Here is a 23,893-nt window from a genome sequence, read left to right as displayed (position 1 = left end):
CAATGCCAGCTGCTTTTATCACTGTCCCACCATCGGCCGACAGCTCAGACAGCAACGCTGAGAATAAGAGAAGGGGAAGAAAGGCGCCATTTCCTCCCCACCATCCATGGCCCTTTCCCAAGGCTGCGCTGCTAGCCGGGGGCCCACTCTGAGGATCGGCAGGGGATCAGAATAGGGGAGGAGGAGTGAAGGATAGTGGCTAAAAGGGAGAGCCGGCCTCTTTCCTTCCCTTCATACAAAGGGGATACACTGGAACCATCTACTTGGAAGTGCAGTTGGGAAGAGAATGGTCTGCAAACTGCTAAATGGCTCAATGAGTCATCCTTTTAGCTGGAGCCTAGGACTAGCACAGATTTTTTTTTAATGTACTATATGAACTGCAAGAAAAAGGCAGCCTGGAGGAGAGTAAATATCCTGTAGTCTATAAACACTCTCAAAGATCATCTAGTCTTCCATATACATTGGACAGATGGGGATTCTGGGGACCATACTGGTGACCTGACTTGTCTGTAGCCGGCCAGGTGCTGGTTAAGAGGCCCTTACTGCCCCCAGCCTCACACAAATGTCTCCAGGAGCCCCATCAGGGGCTGCCTTGTGCTGGATCAGTTGTGCATTTTCTGTTTTCCCCAATGAACTATAAACCTTATACATGGGCTAAGTGGTTGAACACTATAACTGGATGACCAAATGCTGTCCTGGCAGAGTTACTTCTTACAATGTCAATAAAAAGTAAAAAATAAAAGAATCTCATTTCACCATTACCAAGAGAGAAACCAAAGCTGACTGAGAGAATGACTGGTCCATTTTAATAGAAAATGAACTGATGAGCATTGACTGCATCATTATCAGAAAACACTCTTATTAAGACGGCTCACTCTCCATCAAGCGGGAGTTAAATCAATTAGTCTCCTTTGATCTCAGGCTGTGTTCCTTTCTCTTTACCATCTCCACACAGCAAAGCTGTGCCCATAACCAGGGAAGAAAAATTACTTCTACATCAATATCCCAGAAAATAAGGATGGCCAGCCTTTCTTCTCTCTCCTCCTGGGTTTTCATGGCATTGCTCTCCCCAAGCTCCGCTCCTACCTACCTGGCCACTGCTCAATATCATTTGCTAGAGTATCATGCATAAATAAAGCATTTAAGAACTACCCATGTTCAGAGCACTGTGCTAAGGCCTGGGGATACTGACAGAAAATTAACAGCCTCTGGTCTCAAGAAGCACTTTCTAAGGGGGAAGCACATACAGGAACTTTCAGCTGGAAAGATTTCTTGACCCGACAAAGCAGTTATTAACACCTTTTTCCCGTCACTTCCACAGATAAAACCAAATCAGCTTCTGATACTGAATCATTTGAAGATGTCAAGGACTTTGGGAACAAGGAAACTTCTCTCTGGGTCTTTGGTCCTTCCCCAGATGATAGCCGAGAGCTGAGCTGGAAGTCCAGCTATTCCCAAGGCCCTGGGGCTCGGGGTTCCTGATCATCTTCCTCAGTCTCAGGGGAGACTGCTTGGCACGTCCTGACTTCTGTCTCTCCCTTGGGGTTCCCTGCTTACTGCTTTAGCTAGTGGGCCTCCCTGCCCTGTGGGAGGCAGCTGGCTGGCACAGCCAGCCCTGTTTCCCTGGATAATGGCTATGAGGACAGGGCTGGATACAGCTCTGGTGGTCTGGGGAAGGGCTGCCCCTCCTTTGGTGGCAGCTGGCCAGCAATTGTTGCTGGTGGTGGGGAGGAATTGAGCTATTTCTCTATTTCTAACCCATATTCCAGCCCTTTGTGAGGATGCACCAGGCTCTGTCCTGAACCATTCCTCTCTACACGCTCCCTCACTGATTTCATCAATCCCATGAGTTTTGAGATCTTGACGTAGACCCAAATCTACGCAGTCCCAGACTTTCTGCCACATCCCTGCTCCACCTCATCTCCCATCTACTGCATTTTTCAACCTGATGTCCCTATAGGCTTCTTCTACACATCTTTCTTCCCCTTCCTTCCCTTTCCTTCACTTCTCTACAACACAATCCCCCAGTCTGCAACCTCAGAATCATCCTGGGCCCTTCCCTAGACCTGTTGGTTCTTCCTCCACAACTTCTCATCAATCCCCTTCTGCCCATTCTTCCAGGCCTTCATCATCTCTCCTAATTGGCCTTTGGCTTGTGTCATAAATTTTGATATGTTGTCCCACTATTGTCATTTTCTTTGATGAAATTATTGTTTCTATGAATTGTAGTTTAAATCATTTCTTCTTTAGAATTAGATTATTTAATTTCCAATTAATTTTAATCTCTCTTTCCATGGCTCTTATATTACATATAATTTTTATTACATCAATCTGAAAAAGATGCATTTAATATTTCTGCCCTTTGAATCGGATTGTGTGGTTTTTAATGCCCTAAAACACCTTTAATTTTTTGTGCAGGTGCCATGTTTCACTGAGAAAAAGATATATTTCTTTCTATCTTCATCTAATTTTCTCCAAAAGTTCTGTAACTTGTCTAAAATTCAGTTCACCCTTTTAACTTCTATCTTCTTTATTCTGTCATTAGATTTATCTAGGTCTAAGAGAGAGAGATTGAGATTCCCCCCACTAGTAAAGTTTTGCTATTCAATTTTTTCTGTATCTCATTTAACTTCTATCTTAAGAATCTGGATGCTGTATCACTTGGTGCATATATGGCTAGTACTGATATTGTTTTATTGTTTATGGGCCCTTTTAGTGAGAGATAATTTCCTTCCTTAGCTCTTTTAATTAGATCTATTTTTGCTTTTGCTTTGTCTAAGATTGCTACCCTCCACCTTTTGTTAAACTTCAACTAAAGCATAATATATTCTGCTCCAGCATTTTATCTTTACTCTTATATGTATTTTCCTGCTTTAAATGTTTCTTGTAAACAACATATTGTAGGCTTCTGATTTTTAATCCACTCTGCTATCTGTTTCTATTTTATGGACAAGTTCATCCCATTTACTTTTACAGTTACAAGTACTGTGTATTTCCCCCATTTCTCTTCTCCTTTCACTCTGTCCTTCCTCACTAGAGTTTTGATTCTGATCACCACCTCCTGCAGTCTGCCTTCCCTTCTATCAGCCCTCTCTCCCTTTTCTTTTACTTTTCCCCTCCTACTTCCCTATAAGGTAAGATAAATTTCTATACACAATTAAATGTGTATTATTCCCTCTTAGTCAAATCCAAGGAGCATAATATTCAAACAATGATCCCTCGTATTTTAATGTGTCTTTCATGCCTCTTCATGTGATATAATTTACCCCATTCTCTCTCTTTCCTCTTCTGCCAGTACAATCTCTTTTTACATTTAATTGTTTTTAATATCATCACATCAAAATGAATTTATATCCATACCCTCTATTGACATATAATGTTTCTAACTGCCCTAATAGAGATACAGTTCTCAAGAATTACAAGTATTGCCTTTCTATCCATCTAGAGCAGCACTTACTGCCTCTACCGAGATGCTGATGCCTAAGAAGAACTGAACTGCCATCTGTGGACTCCCTTTTAAGGAGGGAGTAATGGTAGCCAAGAAGGATGTCCACATGCCAAAGCACTCTGAGCTGGAGACAAGAAGGTGCCCAAGCGCCATGTCATGAAGGCCGTGCAATCTCTGTTCAGGAGCTTTGAGGCTGGTACCTCGCCAGCCTTCTGAAACCACCTTCCCCTGTCCGCTGAGATTGTGCCTGCCATGCTGCACAAGTCTTGAAGAAGGTAGGTCAAAGCCTAAAGGTCTGGAGGATGAGCGGCCTGCCTGACTTAATTCGGGATGCAGCTGCAGCTGACAAATGTAGATGAAGTGCTGCTCCCCCTGGGGCTGATGAGAAAGCTGGGGGGAAAAAGGGGGGGCAGTGTCAGCAACAGAATTCCAATTTAGAGGTGAATTTGGCCATGGCTGTGGTCAACCTCCTCAATAAAAACTGTAGAGATGTTTCTTACTCAATAAAATTGGGGGAGGAAAAAAAAGAATTACAAGTATCATCTTCCCATGTAGGAATGTAAACAGTTTAATCTTACTAAAGAACAAGTTTGGTTTCTCTTTTCTATTTTACATTCTTAGGCTTCTCTTGAGACTTATACTTGAAGATCAAATTTTCTATTCAGTCTGGTTTCTTTATCAGGAAAATTTGAAAGTCCCCTATTTCATTGAATATCTATCTTCCCCCTTAAAAGATCATGCCCAAAATTGCTGGTTGTTAATTCTTAGTTGTGACAAAAGCTTCTTTGCCTTCCAGAAGATTATGTTCTTTACCAACCTTTAATGTAAAAGCTAAAGTAGAAGCTAATCCTACCTGTGGCTCCTTGATATTTGAACCGTTTCTTTCTGGCTGCTGGCAGTATTTTGTTCTTGAAGAGAAAATTTTGGCTAGAATATTCCTTGAAGTTTTCACTTAGGGGTCTCTTTTAGGAGGTGATCAGTGGATTCTTTCAAGGCCTATGTTTCCCTCTGGTTCTAGGACATCAGGGCAGTTTTCCTATAAATTTCTTGAAAGCTGCTATATATTCCTGGCTCTTTAACCTGTCTTTTTTGATCATGGATTTTAGGTAGTTCAAAAATTCTTTAAATTATCTTTTCTGGACCAATGAGGTATTTAACATTTTCTTCCACTGATTCATTCCTTTGATGTTGTTTGACTGATTCTTGATGTCTCACAAAATCATTATCTTCCACTTGCCCGATTCTAATTTTTGAGGAATTATTTTCTTTTAATTAGCTTCTGTAACGCCTTTTCTATTTGGCCAATTATACTTTTTAAGGAGTTGTTTTCTTCAGTGGATTTTCCCCCCTTTTGACCAACTGTATTTTTAAAGAACTATTTTCTTCAATTTTTGTACTTCCTTTTCCAAACTGCTAACTTGTTCTTGCATACCATTTCATTTCCCAACTTTTCTTCTACCTCTCCTATTTACTTTATAAAATACTTTTGGAGCCCTTCCAGAGAAGGCTTTTTGGTTTTGAGACCAATTCATACTCCTCTTTGAGGTTTCACATGTAGGATTTAGATACTATTGTCCTCCTCTGAATTTGTGTTTAGATTATCCTTGTCACCACAGCAGCTTTCTATGGACAAGGACCTTTTCCAGTTTTTGCTTGCTTTTAAAAGATGAGTTTATCAGGTTGAATGGGTTGGAAGATTTGCCCATGGTCACATGACTTCATCAGTCAGGATTCCTATAGATAAGCAGGGAGAGGACTTGGGCTCCAAAGCTGATCCAATACACCTCCTTGAGACCCCAGGAAGTCACATCACCAATCAGACAAGGGAATCCCACAGCCATGTGGCCCTTCCAGTTCTGCTCCAGGGAGCCAGGAGTATGCTCAGAATCCAGGGTGCAGGCTGAAGGCTAAGCTCCTTCATTGCCTAAACCATATGCTGAAAGGCAGAAGCCTCCCCCAGGAACCCCAAGAAGCTTCAGAGGTCGTGTCTTCAGCTGCAGGGCTGTCACTTCACTCCCAGGCCTCTGATTAGATGACAATTAAATCTGCTCCACCTGATGCTCTCATGCCTGGCAGGCACAGGAAAGGCCTCAGGGGTTCGGTCCTGCTTTGCATTCAGACCTGTCACATGCCATCCAGGGACACTTAGCTCTTCCTAAATCTCCCAGTTCATGGAAGCAAAGAAGGCGGTTCCATCTGCCTAACATGGGAGCACAGGTCTATAACACAAACTGAGTGACTGTGGGCAAGTCCACTCACCTGCCTCAGTTTCCTCATCTGCAACAAAGAGACAAAAACACTCACATTGCCTCCCACACCAGGCTGATGGAAGGCAAGCACTCTGTAACCTTCCCCCCATCTTGTGGAAATGGGAGTTTTATTATTTACTGTGGCTGAGCACAGACTGCCATCTCGCTTTCTAATTTGCTGGAGTCAAACAAGAGTCTTTTGTCTTCCTCAACTCACTTACAAAGACTCAAATCACCAAAAAATAATCAGGATTCAGAAATCAGCGATGCTCAACATTGTGTACTTTGTTACTTGGAAACTCTATAAACAGTTTTGGATTGTTACCAGCTAGTAAAGATACCCATTTAAGATGGCTTATACACAATGCATTTTTAATTATAATTGCCCCTTTCACCTAAGGATTTAAGGCATTTTTGCACAAGCACAGGAAAAAACCCTCCTTGATTTCCACATCATTCTATGTTTTTAAAATGCCTTTGATGGGGCGAGGGGAGGGCCTGTAGCCCCCCTTCTTTCCTCCAAATGTTAAATGTTGGAAAATGAGACAGGTGCTTTTGGCATGATTTCCCCCCATTGAGCATTTGTACTGTGAGACTCGATATTTCCATGTAACTACATGATAATTGAACTAAATTTCCTCATACTCTCTCTTTCTGGTGGTACAGAAGAAGTGGAAATAAGCCCACTGGAGCTGATTCTGCACAACAGGTTCTCTGACTTTAATATCCAAATTGCCTGGTCATTTAGGAAAATATTATGCCAATAGTCAGTGTATTATTCCAATTTCCACAATGGAAGTAAAGTGTCCAAATCTCTGCTGAGCACTCTAAAGGCGAGAGCCGCCCTGCTTTCTTACCTCGGTGAAGGTGGGGGGCATGGCGTCTCTGTGACCTGAGTCTTTTTGGCATCTAATGTTTGAAATTGTGCTATCAGAGCTTCCAGGTCCTCCTAAGAAGAAAGAAATCAAAGGTGAATATTTATTCCTACTTAATCATAAGAAATTATTCTTCCCTTGGTCTAATTCTCTTTCTGACTTTAAGTGTGACTTTATTAAGGAAGGCTGGCCTCCAGGTCGAGAAGACCTGGGTGGGAGCCCTGCCTGCCACATCCCAGGCTACTCTGGGGTGCCCATCATCAGTGGCATAGCACATACAAATCTAACCTGTGGAGGGTTCTTCCCTTTCAAGTTCCTTAAATCAATGAAATTGCTGGGCCAGTTTCTGTTTCTATTCCCTGACTAGGGGGAGACATATAAATATATAGACAAATAATTACATTTTTTAACTATTTAGAACAATGACATTTTGGAAACATCTTCAGAAAAAAAAAAAAAAGGGATAACCATTTGATGAGTATTGGGATGCACTAGGCACTTAATAAGTTCCTGCTAAGAGAGCTGGAAGGAGTCCCCGGAACACTGCATAAAATGTCAGATTTTTAAATAAATGTACTGGTTGATTTTACTCATTTTTTCCTCTTTTCTAGCTTTAAAATAAGTTATTATATGGAATGGCTCTCAGGGAGGAGGCAGAGATGGGAAAATTTATGTAACAAACAAAAGATGGAAATAAAAATTTATTTTTAAAAAACCACTGAATTGCTCAAAAAATAAAACAGCTGAATTGAGCTCATCAAAATCTTTGAGCCAATGGAAAATTATTCTCCAAACCTGTATCCTACTCTGATAAAATGCTGTCTATCTGTATATACACATATACCTATCTGTTCATATGCCCTAGCCTGAGTATCTGAATCTCCTGGGTTCTCCTCCTGTATATGCAGTGTGGACAGTACAGAACTGTGGCCCTCCAGCAAACTATGGGTATAATTGGAGGTGCAGTCTCTACACTAGGTTGTGGCCTTTAGAAGCAAAGTCTCTCTGTTACCCCCCAAGCCTTGACCCCAGAGCCCTCTCCTCCTGCCTCTCCATCACTCCTGTCCTTCCTGGGACTGCCAGGCTCGTTGCCTCCTTCGTTCACCCAGCCACCTCCCAGCCCTGACCCCAGGCTTTGCTGCCAGCCCGAATGACCGGCCAGTCTCCTAGAATCACTCACCACTTGTCCGATCTGTAACCCCTAAGACCCCACGTCTCAGTCATCCACATTCTGGAGTGTCTGCTCTTGCCCTGAATCAATGCAAGTTTATCCACTACAAATTTATGGTTCAAAAACCTATGATGGACCTTCCCCATTGTTCAGTCAGTCAGTCAACAAGGACTTAGTAAGCACTGAGTACCTGGGTTCTTATTAGTGATGGGAAAAGAGAGAGAGAGGGAAGGAGAGGGGGAGGAGGGAGAGAAAAGTAGGGAGGGGAGGAAGGGGAGGGGAAAGAGAGACAGACAGAGAGAGAGGGAGAAGAAGCTGCCCCTGCAGCCATTCAAATAGCACAGATGAAGGCCCCCCTCTGTACCAGTGGCCAGTGTGACTTCTGCAGAAGCACCAGTCTGGGGGGGCTCAGCCTATTCCCTCCCGACATTTGCCTCCCTGCTGCCCTGCTCTCCCAAACCCCCTGGCACATGGGCCCACTCCCCCACCCAGGATGCTCCTTTACTCACCCTGGGCTCCCTTCTCCTTTTGGGGTTCTCCCCAAGCTCTCCAATTCCCCGCCCCATCTCCTCCTATCAAGCCCCAGCACCATCTTTCCCTCTAAACCCACTCCTTTCCTGGCTTCCTTGACCAAAATCTGGGGTGATCTCTATCCCCGTCCTGCTCCCCTCATCCCTGCGACGAACTCCCTCCCCTCCACTGGCCGTGTCCCTTGGCACCAGCCCAGCTCACAAATCTCCCCTCCACTGGCTTTTTCTCAATCCCCACACTCTTCTGCCCATCTCCTGGGGGGCTGGGGACCCCACTTTCTCCTCGGTCTCCCCAGACACACCCCCTTGCAGGTCACGCCAGCTGGCCCCAATGCTGGGGGCTCTCCGCGCCAGCTCCCACTCCATTGTCACCTCTCTGCCGAGGTAATCACTGATCTAGGAACTCTTCTGACTTCTGGGCTGTCTCCAGCTGCCCGCCATACATCTCCACGCAGAGGGATGCAGGCTTGAAGTTTTGCAGGCCCCAAACTGAGCTCACCCTATTCCCACCCCTCTTCCTGACTTCCCCCTCCCCCAGGATTACAATCCAAGGATCATCCTTAGCTCCCCACTGATCCTCCCAACCCCTCCTCACAAGCTGCCACCTCCTTCCATCCGCCTTCCTCCCCTCTCTCCTGACACTGCCTGGGACGGGCCCCACCGTGCCCCTGGAGCTGCCGCCCACCGCAGTGCAGCCCCCTCTTAGCCCCCAAATCATCTTCCTAAAGTCACACTAACCTAGTGGATCAACTCCAGTGGTTTCCATCTAGGATCAAATATACATTTATGGTATTGTTCGAAGTCCTTCCTAACTTTACTCTACCACATAATCTGCTATCTATATGTGCATGTATTAAAAATTATATGTTTACATATATTTATATACTATAATATATATAAGAAATGTATTCATGTAAATACATATACAAATATGTGTACATGTATATGCGTGCACATACATACACACATACACTTATATCTAACTGTGTTATATACATGTATATATACACTTAAGTATATAATCACAAATATATATGTACATATACATACAAATATAGAATTATACCTAAGTATGTTATATGTGTGAATATGTACACACAAGCGTATATTTGCACTTATAAGTATATTATGTCTAAGTAGATATACACATAAGTATACATACACACAAGTATTTTTGAGCATAAGCATACATATATACACATATAAACAAATATATATCTAAGTGTTTTATGTGGGTGTGACTATACATATGCATATACATATACACATACATGTACTCACAAATGTATTTATAACTAAGTGTATTACATGTGTAAATATACACATATACACAAGTGTTTATGTGTATATATATATACATACATTTATACACAAATAAATACTTATAAGTGTATATATCTACACACAAGCATATATACATAAGTGTATATATGGATATACATATATAAATATATGCTAATAAGTGTATTATATGTATAGTTAACCACATATGGGTTTACATATATACATACACACGAGTACATGTATGTATATATATAAGTGCATTGTGTCAATAAACACACAAGTATACATAAAGACAAGTGTCTATGTGCACGTGTAAACACACATATATCTAAGCGTATTATGTGTATAGATGCACACGCGTGTATATATGCAGATACAGAATTAACACAAGAGCACATATATACATACACAAATATATTCGGCCATTATATGTGTAGATACGGGCACATGTGTATTTTTATATATATTTACATGTACAAGCACCTGTGTATATACACACACACCTACATACACACGTGTGCGCACATACACAGAACTGCACACAGATGTCTGCACGTTGTCTCCAGGGCGGAGCCTGCTTTCGCTGGGCCTCTCCTGGCCCACTGCCTGGGCACACAAAGATGCTTTTTACAGCTGGGGAAGCCGAGGCAGACAGCGGCTAACCTGTCCGTCAGGTGCTTAGTTTACTCGCTCTATCCCCCTTAGAGTATAAGTTCCCTGCAGGTAGGGGCTGAATCCCCAGTGTTTTCGCAGCGGGGAGGACGTAGGGGAAAACCACCGAGGAGCCATTTAAAGTGGTCTGGAGCGGGGCATCAGAGCGGTTAAGTGACTCGCCCGGGGTGACACAGCCACGCAGCCTTCCCGGTTCAGAACCAACAATTACAATTTCCAGTTTGGGAGAATGTTCAGATTTACAGAGAGGTGGGTGGGACAAGGGGCTCCCACTCCCCCGTTTCGCAGGTAAAGCCGTTTGGAGAAAAGACGAGCCCCGCCCAGGCTGGCGGGGGCAGAATTCGAACCTGGGTCTCCGATGCTGGACTTGACTTGGAAGTCGGGAAGGCACGGGTTCAAATCCTGCCTTCCACAGTACTGGGGCCACCCCGGGCAGATCGCTTCCCGCTCTCGGCCTCAGTTTTCCCTCTGTAAAATGGGTATGCTAAGAGCAGGCGCCCCGCGAGTCTCTTGTGAGCCTAAAAAAGGTACTTTCCGTCAACCAGAAAGCCTTTCACGGGGTTTTAACGGCCCAGGCCCCGGGTCCCGGTCCCGGCCGTGGCCCCGGTTACCTCCTCCTTCTTGGAGCGCTTGGAGACTTTTCTCTCCATCTTGGCGGCGGTCTTCTCGGCCCCCTTGACCTTCTTCTCTTTCTTGTTCTTCTTGCCCATTTTTCGGCCCTAGCAAGCTGCCGCGCCTAAAGGTGAAAAAGCCGGGGCCACGCCCCCTGCAGCAGCCTCCCCACGCCGCGCTCTCTCCACGCGAGGCAGCCAGGAAGAGAGACAGGGAAACTCACATGGCAACACAGCACGTCACTTCCTTTCACGTGCCTTCCGTGAGGTTCCTTCCGCCTTGAAAGAGCCACGAAGAGGAGAGTCATTTACAGTTACTCCTCGAGAGGGGAGAATTGTGAAGAGCGTCCCCTAGAGGCTCGGGGGACTCCCAGCAGTCAAATGAACTTTCTTCCCTTCCCAATGCCATCTGGGAGCTTAGAGATGAGAGAGCATCGGCCTCGTTTTACGAACGAAAATTCGCATTAGAGTGGAAGCTTCTTGTGGGCAGGTGCTGCTTTCACCTTTCTTTGTATCGCTTAGCACTCAGAACAATGTCCAGTACACAGTAAGCGCTTAATAAAGGCTCTCATTTATGGGATGCTCTGAGAGACCGCTCTTGGCATCCCCCTTTAACAGACGGGAAAAAGTGGGGTTAAACCCAGTATCGCCCACCCAGCTAATAAGTACCTGAGGCTGGGTTTGAGTTCGGGTTTTCTCACACCCGCGATCCACCGCCCTTCCCAGCTGTCTTGGGGATTTGCCGATTTCATCGGCACTTAAACTAGAATTTTTGTGAAGGAGGCACTTTGTAAACCCTAAAATGATCATTTAAATTAAGAGAAAATGGAAATACGAGCTATCCCTTAACCCCCCACCTTTCATCCGTCAGACATTGCTAATAAAAAAAAAGAGAAAGAATGCTATGAAGCAAAAAAGTAATTTCCTCCCAATTTTAAATTTTTTCAATTACATGTAAAAATAGTTTCAATTTTCATTTTTGTAAGATTTTCATTTCCAAATTTTTTCTGCCTCCTTCCTTAAGCTCCCCTCTCCCTAAGACAGCAATCAGTTGGATATAAGTTATACATATACAATCATTTTGAACATGTTTCCTTATTATTCATATTGTGAAAGAATAAACTGGGGCAGCTAGGTGGTGCAGTGGATGGAGCCCCAGCCCTGAAGTCAGGAGGATCTGAGTTCAAATTTGACCTCAGACACTAAACACTTCCCGGCTGGGTGACCCTGAGCAAATCACTTTACCTCAATTGCCTCAGCCAAAAAAAAAAAAAAAAAAATCAGAACAAAAAGAAAAAAAATGAAAAAGCAAAAGCAAACAAAACAACACAACAACAATAACAAAAGGTGAAAATAGTATGCTTCAATCCTCATTCAGCTTTCATAGTTCTTGCTCTGGTTGCAGATGGCATTTTCCATCCCAAATCTATTAGTATTATCTTAAATCACCACACTGCTGAGAAGAGTTAATCATCACATAATCTCCTGGTTCTGCTCACTTCACTCAGTATCATTTCATGTAAGTCTTCCCAGGCTTTTCTGAAATCCGCTTGCTAATCATTTCTTATGGAACAATAAAATTTCATGACATTCATATACCATAACTTACTCAGCCATTCCCCAACTGATGGGCATCCACTCAATTTCCAATTCCTTGGCACTACAAAAAGGGCTGCCACAAACATTTTTGCACATGTGGGTATTTTCCCCTCTTTTATGATCTTTCTGGGATACAGACCCAGTAGTGACCCTGCTGGATCAAAGTGTATGGCCAGTCTGATAGTCCTTTGGTCATAGTTCCAAATTTCTCTCCAGAATAGTTGAATCAGTTCACAATTCTGTCAACAATGCATTAGTGTCCCAGTTTTCCCATATCCCCTTCAACATTTATCAATCTTTTCCTGACATCTTAACCAATCTGATAGGTATGAGGTACTTTCTCAGAGTTGGTTTAATTTACAATTATCTAATCAATATTGATTTATAGCATTTTTCATATGACCATAGATGGAGACCCAAAATTAAAAAAAAAAAAAAAAAAGAAATTCTAACTGATATAATTAGGGAATTACAGAAGGATTTGCCTGCTCATCACTCATTGAATGGGGGGAAAAGAGTCCTAGTTTGTTACTTCCATTCACTGTACTTCTTTTAAAAAGGAGAGAAATTGTTTATCCCCCCATTCTACGACATCCTGCCCATCAAGATGAACTTTACAGTTTTCTGAGAAAATTACTTTTCATTGTATTCTTCATTGCTGCTTCTCACTGGTGCTTCTACCACCAATTTAATGTCTTTATTTGTGACATAGGAAAACTTCAGAATTTTTCACATGAACCTTGGACTATATTTCATTCCATACCAAAACTCCCAAAGGATTCTGTAGACAGAGGATGTAATATCCCAACTTCTATCTCTAAAGGACTCTCAGAATTAGATTGGAAAGCTTTTGGGTGATAATGTATGTCATAGTGATTTACGTGAGGGTGTGATTCTCATTACTAGGAAGAAAGAGAATAGAACATTAAAAATGAGACCAGAGACCAAAAATAGAAGAAAGATTAACTACCAAATTCTATTTTAGTGAAATTCACATTTCAAAACCTGGCTCTAATACATCATTGCCTTAGTATGTGTACATTTGTGTGATCAGTCACCCTCTGCTGCATGTGAGCCAAAGTCCAAAAAAAGGGGAAAAAAATCTGTTGCTAATTACAGGGATTGAAGGAAGTAGACTGTCAGCAATGTTATTAACCTCTTGTAATATGCTTTGTAAACAGGGAACTACTCCTATTCAGCCTAACCACCACAACCAAAGGAACTTCTTTTCCGAGAAACATTTTTCTAACCTGCTACACAAGATTACATGGATCAAGTAATAATAGTAACTAGCATTTATGTAGCACTTTAAGATTTAGAAAAGTCTATATAAACGTTATCTCATTTTATCATCACAAAAACCCTCAAAGGTCGGTGCTATTATTATCTCCATTTTGTAGATGGAGAAACTGAGATTAAATAATTTGCCCAAGATGATATATCTAGAATCTAAGGTCAGAATTGAACTGAGACCTACCTGAATTCATGTTCAGCATTTGATCCAAGGCTGTGCTTACTGATTTCCTCAAATGTGGATATAAAATCACTTTGAAAAGCAAATTGTACTTTTATCACTTCAGACCTACTTGGTCCTAGTGAATGGAGCCTTGGTGTTGAATGGTAATTGAAGGGTAACTGCCCTGTTTCAGGGCAGTTAATATTGATTGATTGATAATCAAATTGCTTTGTTGTTCATCCTTTGTTTGAAGAGGACCAATGGCATCAGGAGGGCAGTGTCTTGACTTGCTAGTAAATTGGATTTAAGTGAAGCAGGGCTATGCAAAGTCATCAGCCCCACTCTCTCCTCCAGAGTCAATGCCAATTTAGTAACTATGTGAAGGAACCATGGAAGGAAGGAGCGATCAGAGTCAGAGAAACAATCAGAGGATTTTGACAATAGTGTATGCAAGAATGGCAGCTTTTTATGAGTAGAGAAACAGGAATGGATGAGAGAGATGTTGTGAGGAAGGATCCTCAGACCTTGGCAAATGATTGATTATGCATTTAGAAGTGAGAAGTATAATAATGAATCAATACATGGGGAGTAAAAGAATTGTTTGCAGCATTGGAGATCTAGATTATCTAGTGTAAATTTGTAGTAGGCCTGACATTGGTTCTGTGATTTTTTTTTTCTCAGTGGCACTCAGCAATAAGACTGGAGACCATTGGTGGTAGGGATGAGCCAAGGATGGAGTTCAGAAAAGAATGAGAAGTGATAGATAAGAAAGCAAGGAGAGAGAACAGCATTAAGGATAGAGAAGCACATTAAGGTGAAATAATTATAAAATAAGATTGCAAAAGAAGAAAAACAAAGCCAGGGTAAGGTTAATGGACTAGATAAGCTGGAAGAGTAAAAGTGATTGAAGGACTCCTAGGATAGATAATTGGGATGAAGCCACAGGAAAGCTAAGGGAACAATGGAAGCACAGTTTGGGGTCAGATAGAGAAAAGTTAGATTTGTGGATACTGGAGATAGAATGATTGTGAGTGAGGAGATCAGAGGTAGGCTCATTCGTGTATATAGCTAAAATAGAGTGAAGTCATGGGAAGTGAGAAAGAGAATAAACTGGGGGTTCAATGTATTTGGAGAAAGTAGAAATATGTGTATGGAAGTCCCCAAGGATAAGGAGTAGGAGCCAAGTACCTAGTCCTTTGAGGAAGGAAGAGAATTAAGTGCATTCTGATAAATAACTGCCACTGGGATGTGAATACCATAACAAATCTGGGTGCTGAAGGAAAGAGCACTAGGCCTGGAGTCAGGAACACTCATCTTCCTGAGTTTGAATTCAACATAAGACACTTACTAGCTGTGTGACTCTGAGCAAGTCACTTCACCCTGTTTTGTCTCAGTTTCCTCATCTGTAAAATGAGTTGGAGAAGGAAATGGCAAACCAGTCCAGTAACTTTGCCAAGAAAACCAAATGCGGTCATGAAGAATTGGGCAATTGGACTTAATAAAAGGAGTGAACTTCCTGAATCCAAATCCAGGTCTTCATTCCAGGATCCACCCAGCAGCCTGTACATCTGATTGGATTACTTTTCACTGATAACATCTTATCAGTACTCCCAGTTCCTGGACATGGCTGATGCTTTCAGAAGTGATCAGGACATCTATCACTATGGTGCCAGGAAGCACCATAGAAGCACCAGAAAGCCTCTCTGAAGCTATGCCCTATGGCCATATGCTAAATCTTCCTCTCTCCTCCCTCCTTCCCCCAGGTGACATTTACCTTACAACAAATGCTGCTATAAGTAAACATCATTCATTTTTCAAGTGAGACGGGCAGAGGCTTGGGACTTGGAGCATTTAAGACTAGTTTGTGAGCCAATGAGTCTTTATTAAAAGTTTACCGTGTTCCAGGGGCTGATCTAAGCAAAGAAAGGCAAAAACAGCCTCTGCTTTCCAAAACCTCACATTTTAATGGGAGAGGTGTTGTCCCCCAGCTATGTACATATAAGATAAGAGCCAGAGTAAACTGGAAATCATCTTGGAGCAAAGGTGCCGAAGGATTGGAAGCCCAAATCTTCTGGGCTTCTGAAAATTCCTTTTATCTCTTCCTTCACCTTCTATTACAGAAAGCATGTCTTCCCCCTCCCCCCATACATATACTCAGTTACATCATTAGCTACACACACACACACACACACACACACACACACACACACAATATTTGTGAATTTTTTTTAAGGTGAGGACAAACACATCCTGTCCAACCCTTCCTTTTCTCCTTTTACCTCCCACCATAACTCTAGTAACTAGTATCTGACGATACAAATTATTCTAATGCTTTGGTAAGCCTCAATACATTGGGAACTGCATTATTTGTGGAGTTATGAACTTATCCAACCATTCTGGAGACCACTTTGGAATTATGGCCAAAAGGCTATAAAACTGTGCATTCCCTTTGCTCCCCAGTACTACTACTGGGTATGTATCCCAAAGAGGTCATAAAAAGAGGAAAAGAACCGACATATACAAGAATATTTATATTTTGTGGTGAGAAAGATTTGGAAATTGAGGGAATGCTCATCAATGGGAGAATAGTTGAACAAGTTGTGGTTTATGAATCTAATGGAATACTACTGTGCTGTAAGAAATCATGAGCAGGTCAATTTCAGAAATATTTAGAAAGATTTACACTAACTGATGCAGAGTGAAGTGAACAGAACCTGGAGAACTGGATACATAGTAACAGCACACTATTGTGGGATGATCAACTAAGGCTTTTTTAGCAAAAGGCTCATGATGGAAAATGCTGTCCATATTCAGAGAAAAAACTATGGAGTCTGAATATAGTTTAAAGCATACTGTTTTCACTTTCTTTGGGTTTCTCTTTTTATAGTTTTTCCTTTTGTTTTGTTTCTTCTTTCACAACATGATTAATATAGAAATGTGTTTTACATGATTATACATGTATAACATTTATTAATTATACATCTATAAACCTAGATCAGATTATTTGCCATCTTAGGGAGGAAAGAGGGGAAGGAGAAAAATTTAGAACTCAAAATCTTATTTAAAAAAGAACATTAAAATTTGTTTTTATATGTACTTGGAAAAAATAAAATACTATTTACATAAAAAATTCAAAATTAAGTAACAGTTTAAAAAATGCATCAGGAACACTGTAGGGGGGTAATGCAAGCTGTTTACCTTTGCTAGCAAAGTCTTGTCTTCTCCACATCAGCAAAGATGTAGAAAGCTAAGGAAGATGCCACTAAAAACATTGCTTGTTAATCCATTGCATACACTGCAAATGAGAAAACAAGTTATAATTCCACATAAGGAATGTCCATTTGATTAATATATAGCATCGTGTAAGTTGTGGGGAAAGCACCAGACTTGGTGATAGTTACATTTCAACTCAGCAAGCATTTCTGAGTCTTAGTGTGATCTCAAGCAAATGATTTCTCTCTAGGTGTCAATTTCCCCATTTGTAAAGAAAATTGAACTATCTGATCTCTCAAAGTTCTTCCAGCTTTCATATTCTATTACTCATCAGGTGAGCCTTTTAGCAATGAATTTATCTTGTGGCTAAGAATAACATTCTTCGCCTGAATCCTAATCCAGGCTGAAATTTTGTCCAATTCCTGCATTTGATTCCAGGAGACACCGGCACTAAATCATATACAATATTTTTAATTGTCATGTTTTCTGGTGAAGTCATTTTGTTGTTTAATAGCACCTGGTAATAAAGAATTAATTTTTCCACAGGGCATTAAACACAAATGTAAATTAATTAAGAGGAAGAATAATGAGACTATAAAAAGTAGGCATCATTCATACAGAGGATGCAAATTTGGAGGGTCATCCTTCACACAATGTAACTCTCCACCAACTAGAATCTTGCTGAAGGAGAGGAAGATATAGGACAGTAACAGTGGGTATATTGACAAAAGCAGGCAAAATTGGATCCAGGTGGTCCCCATTGAAAGCAACTGTCTCTTTCCTTTTCATCTCAGACTGTATTATATAGCTATTTCTAGGATTCTGTCTTCAATAGCTTAGAGGACATTGAGATTTGTTTCATTGTATTAATCTCTCTTCCTATTGACATTTCCATAAGTCAACTTGAAATTGGCTCATTTATATGATTATGGAGTGACTGGAAAGGTTTGTGATCTGAGGGGGTAGGTGTATGGATTGGTAATACTTCCCACCAAAAGCATCCCTTACTTTTCCCAGACTGACTATATTCCTCAGTCTCTATCTATGATGCATTGATTATGCAACAAGAGTTAGTGGCAGAAGTGGTAGAATCAGTGAATATTTATAACTAGAAATGACCAAATGCTACAAATTGGACCTTGATTTATTGTTTTGTTGGTTGTTTAGACTTACAAAAGGGATAGATAAGATGTTAATAAAACAGATGGAACTTTAAAATGTATTCTGCTTTTTAGAGACCCGGTTGTTAACCATTTATCAGCATATCCCTGGTTAGTAGTTAATAATTTATTTTATAGAAAGGAGACATTAAAATACTATAATGAAGGGAGGGCAAAAAGATTATTGAATATTATTCTGATCATTCTAATACAATTCTAAGGTGAAGTTCTAACTCTTAATTTTTTTTTTTTTTTTCTGTTTAGGTTCCTTCCTTTGAAAATAAGAGAGGAAAACTTTAGAAGAATTTTTTTAGTTATCAGGGAATTATCTCCCCATTCAGAAAAGGGGAAGGAGGGTAATGTCTCTGAGGGGAGGTCTAGTTATTTACAATCATTATCCTTATGAGGTTGAATTCTATAGCAAAACATAGTCCTTTGTAAAGGAAAGAGCTGAGAGTACAAATGCCAGAGCACTCAGAATTTCTGGATATGGCATCAAGGTGAAGGATGGCCATAAAACTACAAAACTCTTTCCTTACTCTCTTCTTTCCAATGTCTTTCTCCTAGAATTCTCTAGGGGTAGGGGGAATAGTTTCATAATCCCCCAATTGCATCATGTGTTTGCTGCTAGATTCTGAGAAAGCATCTCTCATATGCATGGTGTTTCCAAAGTTGGGCCCCTGAATCTTTCTTGGGCCAGTGGGGGGCAGCAACCAACCAAAAAGGAAAAAAAGTGAGTGATGATCTCTCTCTCTTTCTTTCTCTCTCTCTCTCTCTTCTCTCTCTCTTCTCTCTCTCTCTCTCTTCTCTCTCTCTCTCTCTCTCTCTCTCTCTCTCTCTCTCTCTCTCTCTCTCTCTCTCTCTTCCTCTCTCTCCTCTCTCTCTCTCTCTCTTCTCTCTCTCTCTTCTTCTCTCTCTCTTCTCTCTCTCTCTCTTTCTCTCCCCCTCTCTCTTTCCTCCCTCCCTCCTTTCTTTTCCCTTATTCTCTCTCTCCATCCCTCCCCTCTCTCTCCTTTCCTGTTGTCTCTCCTTTCATCTTTTCTCCTCTTCTCTCTTCTCTCTCTCCTTCTCTCCTCTCTACCCCTGTACCAAAAGCAGAGCAGCAAATAACATCTTGATTTATCTTAATGATAATTTTATCCTACATAAGATGAAGGAAGCAGCATGGTTAAATTCTATTCTGTATCTTGATTCTCACTAAGCAGGAGGAAGGCTCTGGTTATTGGGGTGGAAATTAAGGGAACCTTAGAGAGAAAGGACCACTAAGTCCTAGTGTTTGTGATAGAGAAGAGGAAATCAGGGAATATTTTGACCTGTGCCCTCGTTTTTGAAAAAAAATAGATTTGGAAGAGTTAAAAGGAAAAGCTGTGGGCTAAAATGCTACAGAGTAAAGCAGAGGAAGATTGGTTGATGCTCAAGAATGAAATTCTGACAACACAAAGGGATATAATTCCATTGAGGAATAAAAAAAAAATGGATTTCTCTGAAGAAAATACTGTAGATATATAGGGAAGAAGGAAGGAAGGAAGGGAAGGAAGGAAGGAAGAAAGGAAGGAAGGAAGAAAGGAAGGAAGGAAGGAATAGAGGGAGGGAGGAAAGGAAGGAAGGAAGGAAGGAAAGAAGGAAGGAAGGGAAGGAAGGAAGGAAGGAAGGAAAGGTAAGAAGAAGGAAGAAGGTAAACAGGTCTATGTGGTGATCTTCTTCCCAAATGCAGCCAGGTGATAAAAGTTCAGATATTTTATTATCTCCAATATAGCCCGGTTAGCTTAGAGGCCTATCTCTCTGCTTGGTTCCAAGAGCTCTTGCCGCTTTGTCCTTTGCTTCTGCCTCTGCTTTCTTCAGCCTCCAGAGTCAGCACCACTCTTCATGTCATTCCGGTGAAATCTGACCGAGAGCCTCTGTCTGTTTCTTTTATACAAGAGGGAGGAATTGTGGGATATGAGAGAGAGGGATTATGGGTTTTCTCCCATAGTGCTCTCTGGCCCAAAGAACTTTAAGGGAGGTGTGAATTCACCAAGTTACAAAGTTTACTTTGTGAATCTAGCATACTTGTGAACTCTGATGAGTAAAGGTGCAAACACAAGCATTGTACTAATTAGTTCTACTTAGTACCTTGTTTCAGGTTCTGGCCCAAAACATCTTCTTGTAAGATCAGATCAACAATAATGAGTTAGCAGTTTGTAAGGATTCCAACAGGTCTAGGCAACAGAAGGTGAATATAAGAGAAAATACATCCTATAAAATAGCATCAAGAATTCAAAAACTCACAAATAAGTTGAAACTGGGAAAGGAAGGGAAGGTTTGATTTTTAAAAATCTTTACTGAGATAAAAATAAAGGTCAAAGAAAGCACCTGTGTTTGAGGTGGATGGAATGATTATAACTGATAAAACTCTTATTTTTTCTCTTTTCACTGCCAAGGAGAATGTTCTTTATTTACACTGGAAATGTCAAAACAAAAATGACTAAGAAGGAATTAATGCCCAAGATAAGAAGATAATAAGACAACACCCAGCTGGTCTGGATAAATTCAAGCCATCTGGTATAGATGAGCTGTAGCCTTCAACCCTGAAAAAACTTGTGGGCATAATGGTTGAGCCTCTAATGATACTCTAAGGAACAAGAAAAATGAGAAAGATACTACAAAATTGGACAAGGACTCATGTTGATTTTCAAACTAGAGAAGGGGATAAAGTCTGAACACTACAGGATGGGAGTTTGGCTTTGATTCCTAAAGAAATTCTAGAATAAATTATTAAAGAGGTAACCACTGAATACCTAGAAAGGCAGCTAGCCACCAAGAAGAGATCATGCAAGACAAACTTCATGTCATTTTTGGATGAGATGACTAAACTAATAGATGAGGGGAATGTTGTGCATGTAGTTTTTCTAGATTTTATCAAAGCTTTCAAAAAAATGAAGTTGGGGAGAGATGAATTAGGTGATAATATAATCAGATGAATTTATAACTGGTAAGATGGACAGATTTAGGGTAGTGGATGCAAGCTCAATATGAATCAGCAATGACATCCAAAAAAATGTAATGCACCTTTGGGCTGACTTTTGAGGGAGATGACTTCCTAGAATAAGGAGGTGATGATTGCACTGTACTCTTCACAGTTCATCTGATGTCTTGGGTTGAGACCTGAACACTGATGAGTTGCAGAATATTCAGAAGACAGATACTGAAGGACCTTGAATCCAGCTCATTTTACAGATGAGGAAACTGAGGCAAACTGAGTTAAATGACTTGTGCAGAGTCACACAGCTAGCAAATATCTGAGATCAGATTTGAACTCCAGGCTTGGAAGTCTATCTATTTACCACCTAACTGTCCATGGTAGCTATCTTAAAGTAGTGTGGAGTAGCTTTTGGACTTTTTGGAAGAGCAAAGAGGCTAATGTTGTCTTGATGTGAGAAAAAACAATGTACACTGACCCAAAGTAGAACAAGTAGAACAAATAGAAATAATAGACTCCTTCTCCTTGGATGTCTTCAAGTCTAAAGTGGATGAACCCCTGTTGGATGGCTTTCTTTAGGGCAGAAGTCTTCAAACTACGCCCACAGGCCAGATGTGGCAGCTGAGGACGTTAATCCCCCTCACCCAGGGCTATGAAGTTTCTTTATTTAAAGGCCCACAAAAGAACGTTTTTGTTTTTACCATAATCCGACCCCAACAGTCTGAGGGACAATGAACTGGTCCCCTATTTAAAAAGTTTGAGGACCCCTCCTTTAGGGTATGTCTTAGACTGGATGATCACTGAAGTCCCAACTCCCAAATACTGCAATTGTTCATCTCTTCCTAAATGTTTTTGGAAGAAGCTTCAAGGAAACTCAAACAATCTCTCCCAGATGTCCAAGAAACTTAGAGGCCAGGGAATAAGGTGCCCTCATGGGAGCCATATAGTAACGCTCTGGAGAAAAGAAGAGGGAAAATGAATTAAGGCAAGATGAAATCAGGGAGGAAGATTTGCTGATAAGGCACAAAGGAAGAAGGATATAAGGACTGGACCTACACACAAAGCAAAATAAGGCTTCAGAAACAGATTTCCACATATAGAAGTGGGTTTTTTGAGTCTGGCAAAAGAGAGACTGCCAAGAACTACTGCAAGAGGTCCTTGTGATGGAAAGCAGCTAGAACCTAAATGCTGAAGGTCAAGGAAAATTGTTTAAGAAAACTTGAGAGAAGGATGGCAGTGGGGACCAGCTGGAATTAAGATTTACAAGAAAAAGCAAAGCTGTGTAGAGAGAGAAACCACAGAGAAGGTCATCTACATGGACGAGCAACCCCCTAAGAGCCCTTGCTCAAGCCCTGCTCAGAACAGCTCCATAAGGTATTGGAAACACTGGACCCCTCTAGGGAAAGGACTCTTATCAGTTAAGTGTCAATATTTTCTAAAGCCTCCAATTGAAGTTCTATTTACTTTAACCGTGAACAAGAGGCAGCCTAGCAGCATTTCAGGATAGGGCTGAGATTCAGGAATAATTAGGTTCAAATCTCAAGTTTGATATGTGTTGGCCGGTAACCCAGAGTTAATCATTTAACCCCTCATACCCTAGACATCTTTCTAAAAAAAGAAATTTCATTGTTAAATATAATTCCCTGGCCCATAGCTTCCTAGTCTGATGAAATCATAGGTTCAGACCAAAACAAAACAAAACAAAAACCCCGCCCCAATGTGTGAATAAAACTATTCATATCATGATTCTTGTGAGCTTTCATGCTTATAATGAAAACTTGTAACTACATTCTAGATTAAGGCAGGAGGGGCCTGCTATCAGTTACTGGAGTTAGCATATCTTCCAGGTGGGTGGGGAGAGTGAATCAAGGAAGTGAGAAATTCCCCCAAATGTACTTGATCTTTTTTTCATAAGGAGGTTATGTTTAATTTTAGTTAGTCTTCAAAGTAACAGACACAGAACTAACTTCACCTGCCCATGTGTGATCTCAGATCAAAGAGACACTCTGCTCTAGTCAAGTTAACCACATCTTCCCCTTCTTTCAATAGATTTCTTGAGTTAAACTTGGGTGTTGCCTCAGTCAAACTAGGACTTATTGAAGACCTTAGCTTAAAAAGGCCAGGGTCTTCCACTGTGTCCAGAGCCATCTCCAGTCCTCCTGGTCTATATCTGACCACTGGACCCAGATGGCTCTAAAGAAGAAAATGAAGCTGATGACTTGCACAGCCTTTCCTTCCTTCCTTCAATTCAAGTCATATGTATGTTATTGAGTTAAACAATTAATAGAGGAATATTTCTCCTTTCCTCTATAGAATAAAATCCTGCTAGAGAGAAATGTCATCAGAGAAATTCTATTTCATCGTGAGACTTTGGGTTACAATTGCAAAAGGAGACAAAGTATTTGGGGCTCCTAAACCAGCACCTTTCTATTAAAACCTTTGTCATTCTTGTTGGATGCTTTTCTAGAGAGATTACTCATTATTCCTTCATCTTCAATAAAGACAAATACAAATGCCCCTTCAGTGTCTCACAAGTAGTATATTTTTTTTATTAGCAAGAGTCAAGGGATAAGACATTCTATTAAATCAAATATTCTGGCTTTTGTCTTTGTAAGTCCAGGGCCTATCATATCACAGCTCCTGACAAGGAGAAAGCATTTAATAAA

At 41.1% G+C, this 23,893-nt stretch overlaps 1 protein-coding gene and 1 pseudogene across 8 annotated transcripts in view; one reads left to right on the top strand and one right to left on the bottom strand.

The window, feature by feature from the left end:
• KLHDC4 (kelch domain containing 4) overlaps positions 1-11,066 on the bottom strand; it is an 86,779-nt gene extending 75,713 nt beyond the window's left edge. Inside the window, exons 1-2 of one of the 8 annotated variants that reach the window (XM_051974806.1) lie at positions 10,841-11,066; positions 6,555-6,646 (exon numbers count right to left, since the gene is read on the bottom strand). In XM_051974806.1, the coding sequence (XP_051830766.1) occupies positions 6,555-6,646; positions 10,841-10,939 (191 nt within the window). In that variant the 5' untranslated portion in view covers positions 10,940-11,066. The other 7 variants (XM_051974807.1, XM_051974808.1, XM_051974809.1 and 4 more) reach the window with 7 other exon arrangements.
• LOC127547814 (40S ribosomal protein S10-like) lies at positions 1,679-5,033 on the top strand (annotated as a pseudogene).
• Positions 11,067-23,893: the final 12,827 nt, after the last annotated feature.

This window comes from Antechinus flavipes, chromosome 2, assembly GCF_016432865.1.
Source record: "Antechinus flavipes isolate AdamAnt ecotype Samford, QLD, Australia chromosome 2, AdamAnt_v2, whole genome shotgun sequence".
NCBI classification, from domain to species: domain Eukaryota; kingdom Metazoa; phylum Chordata; class Mammalia; order Dasyuromorphia; family Dasyuridae; genus Antechinus; species Antechinus flavipes.
This window is presented reverse-complemented; position numbering and strand designations above follow the sequence as displayed.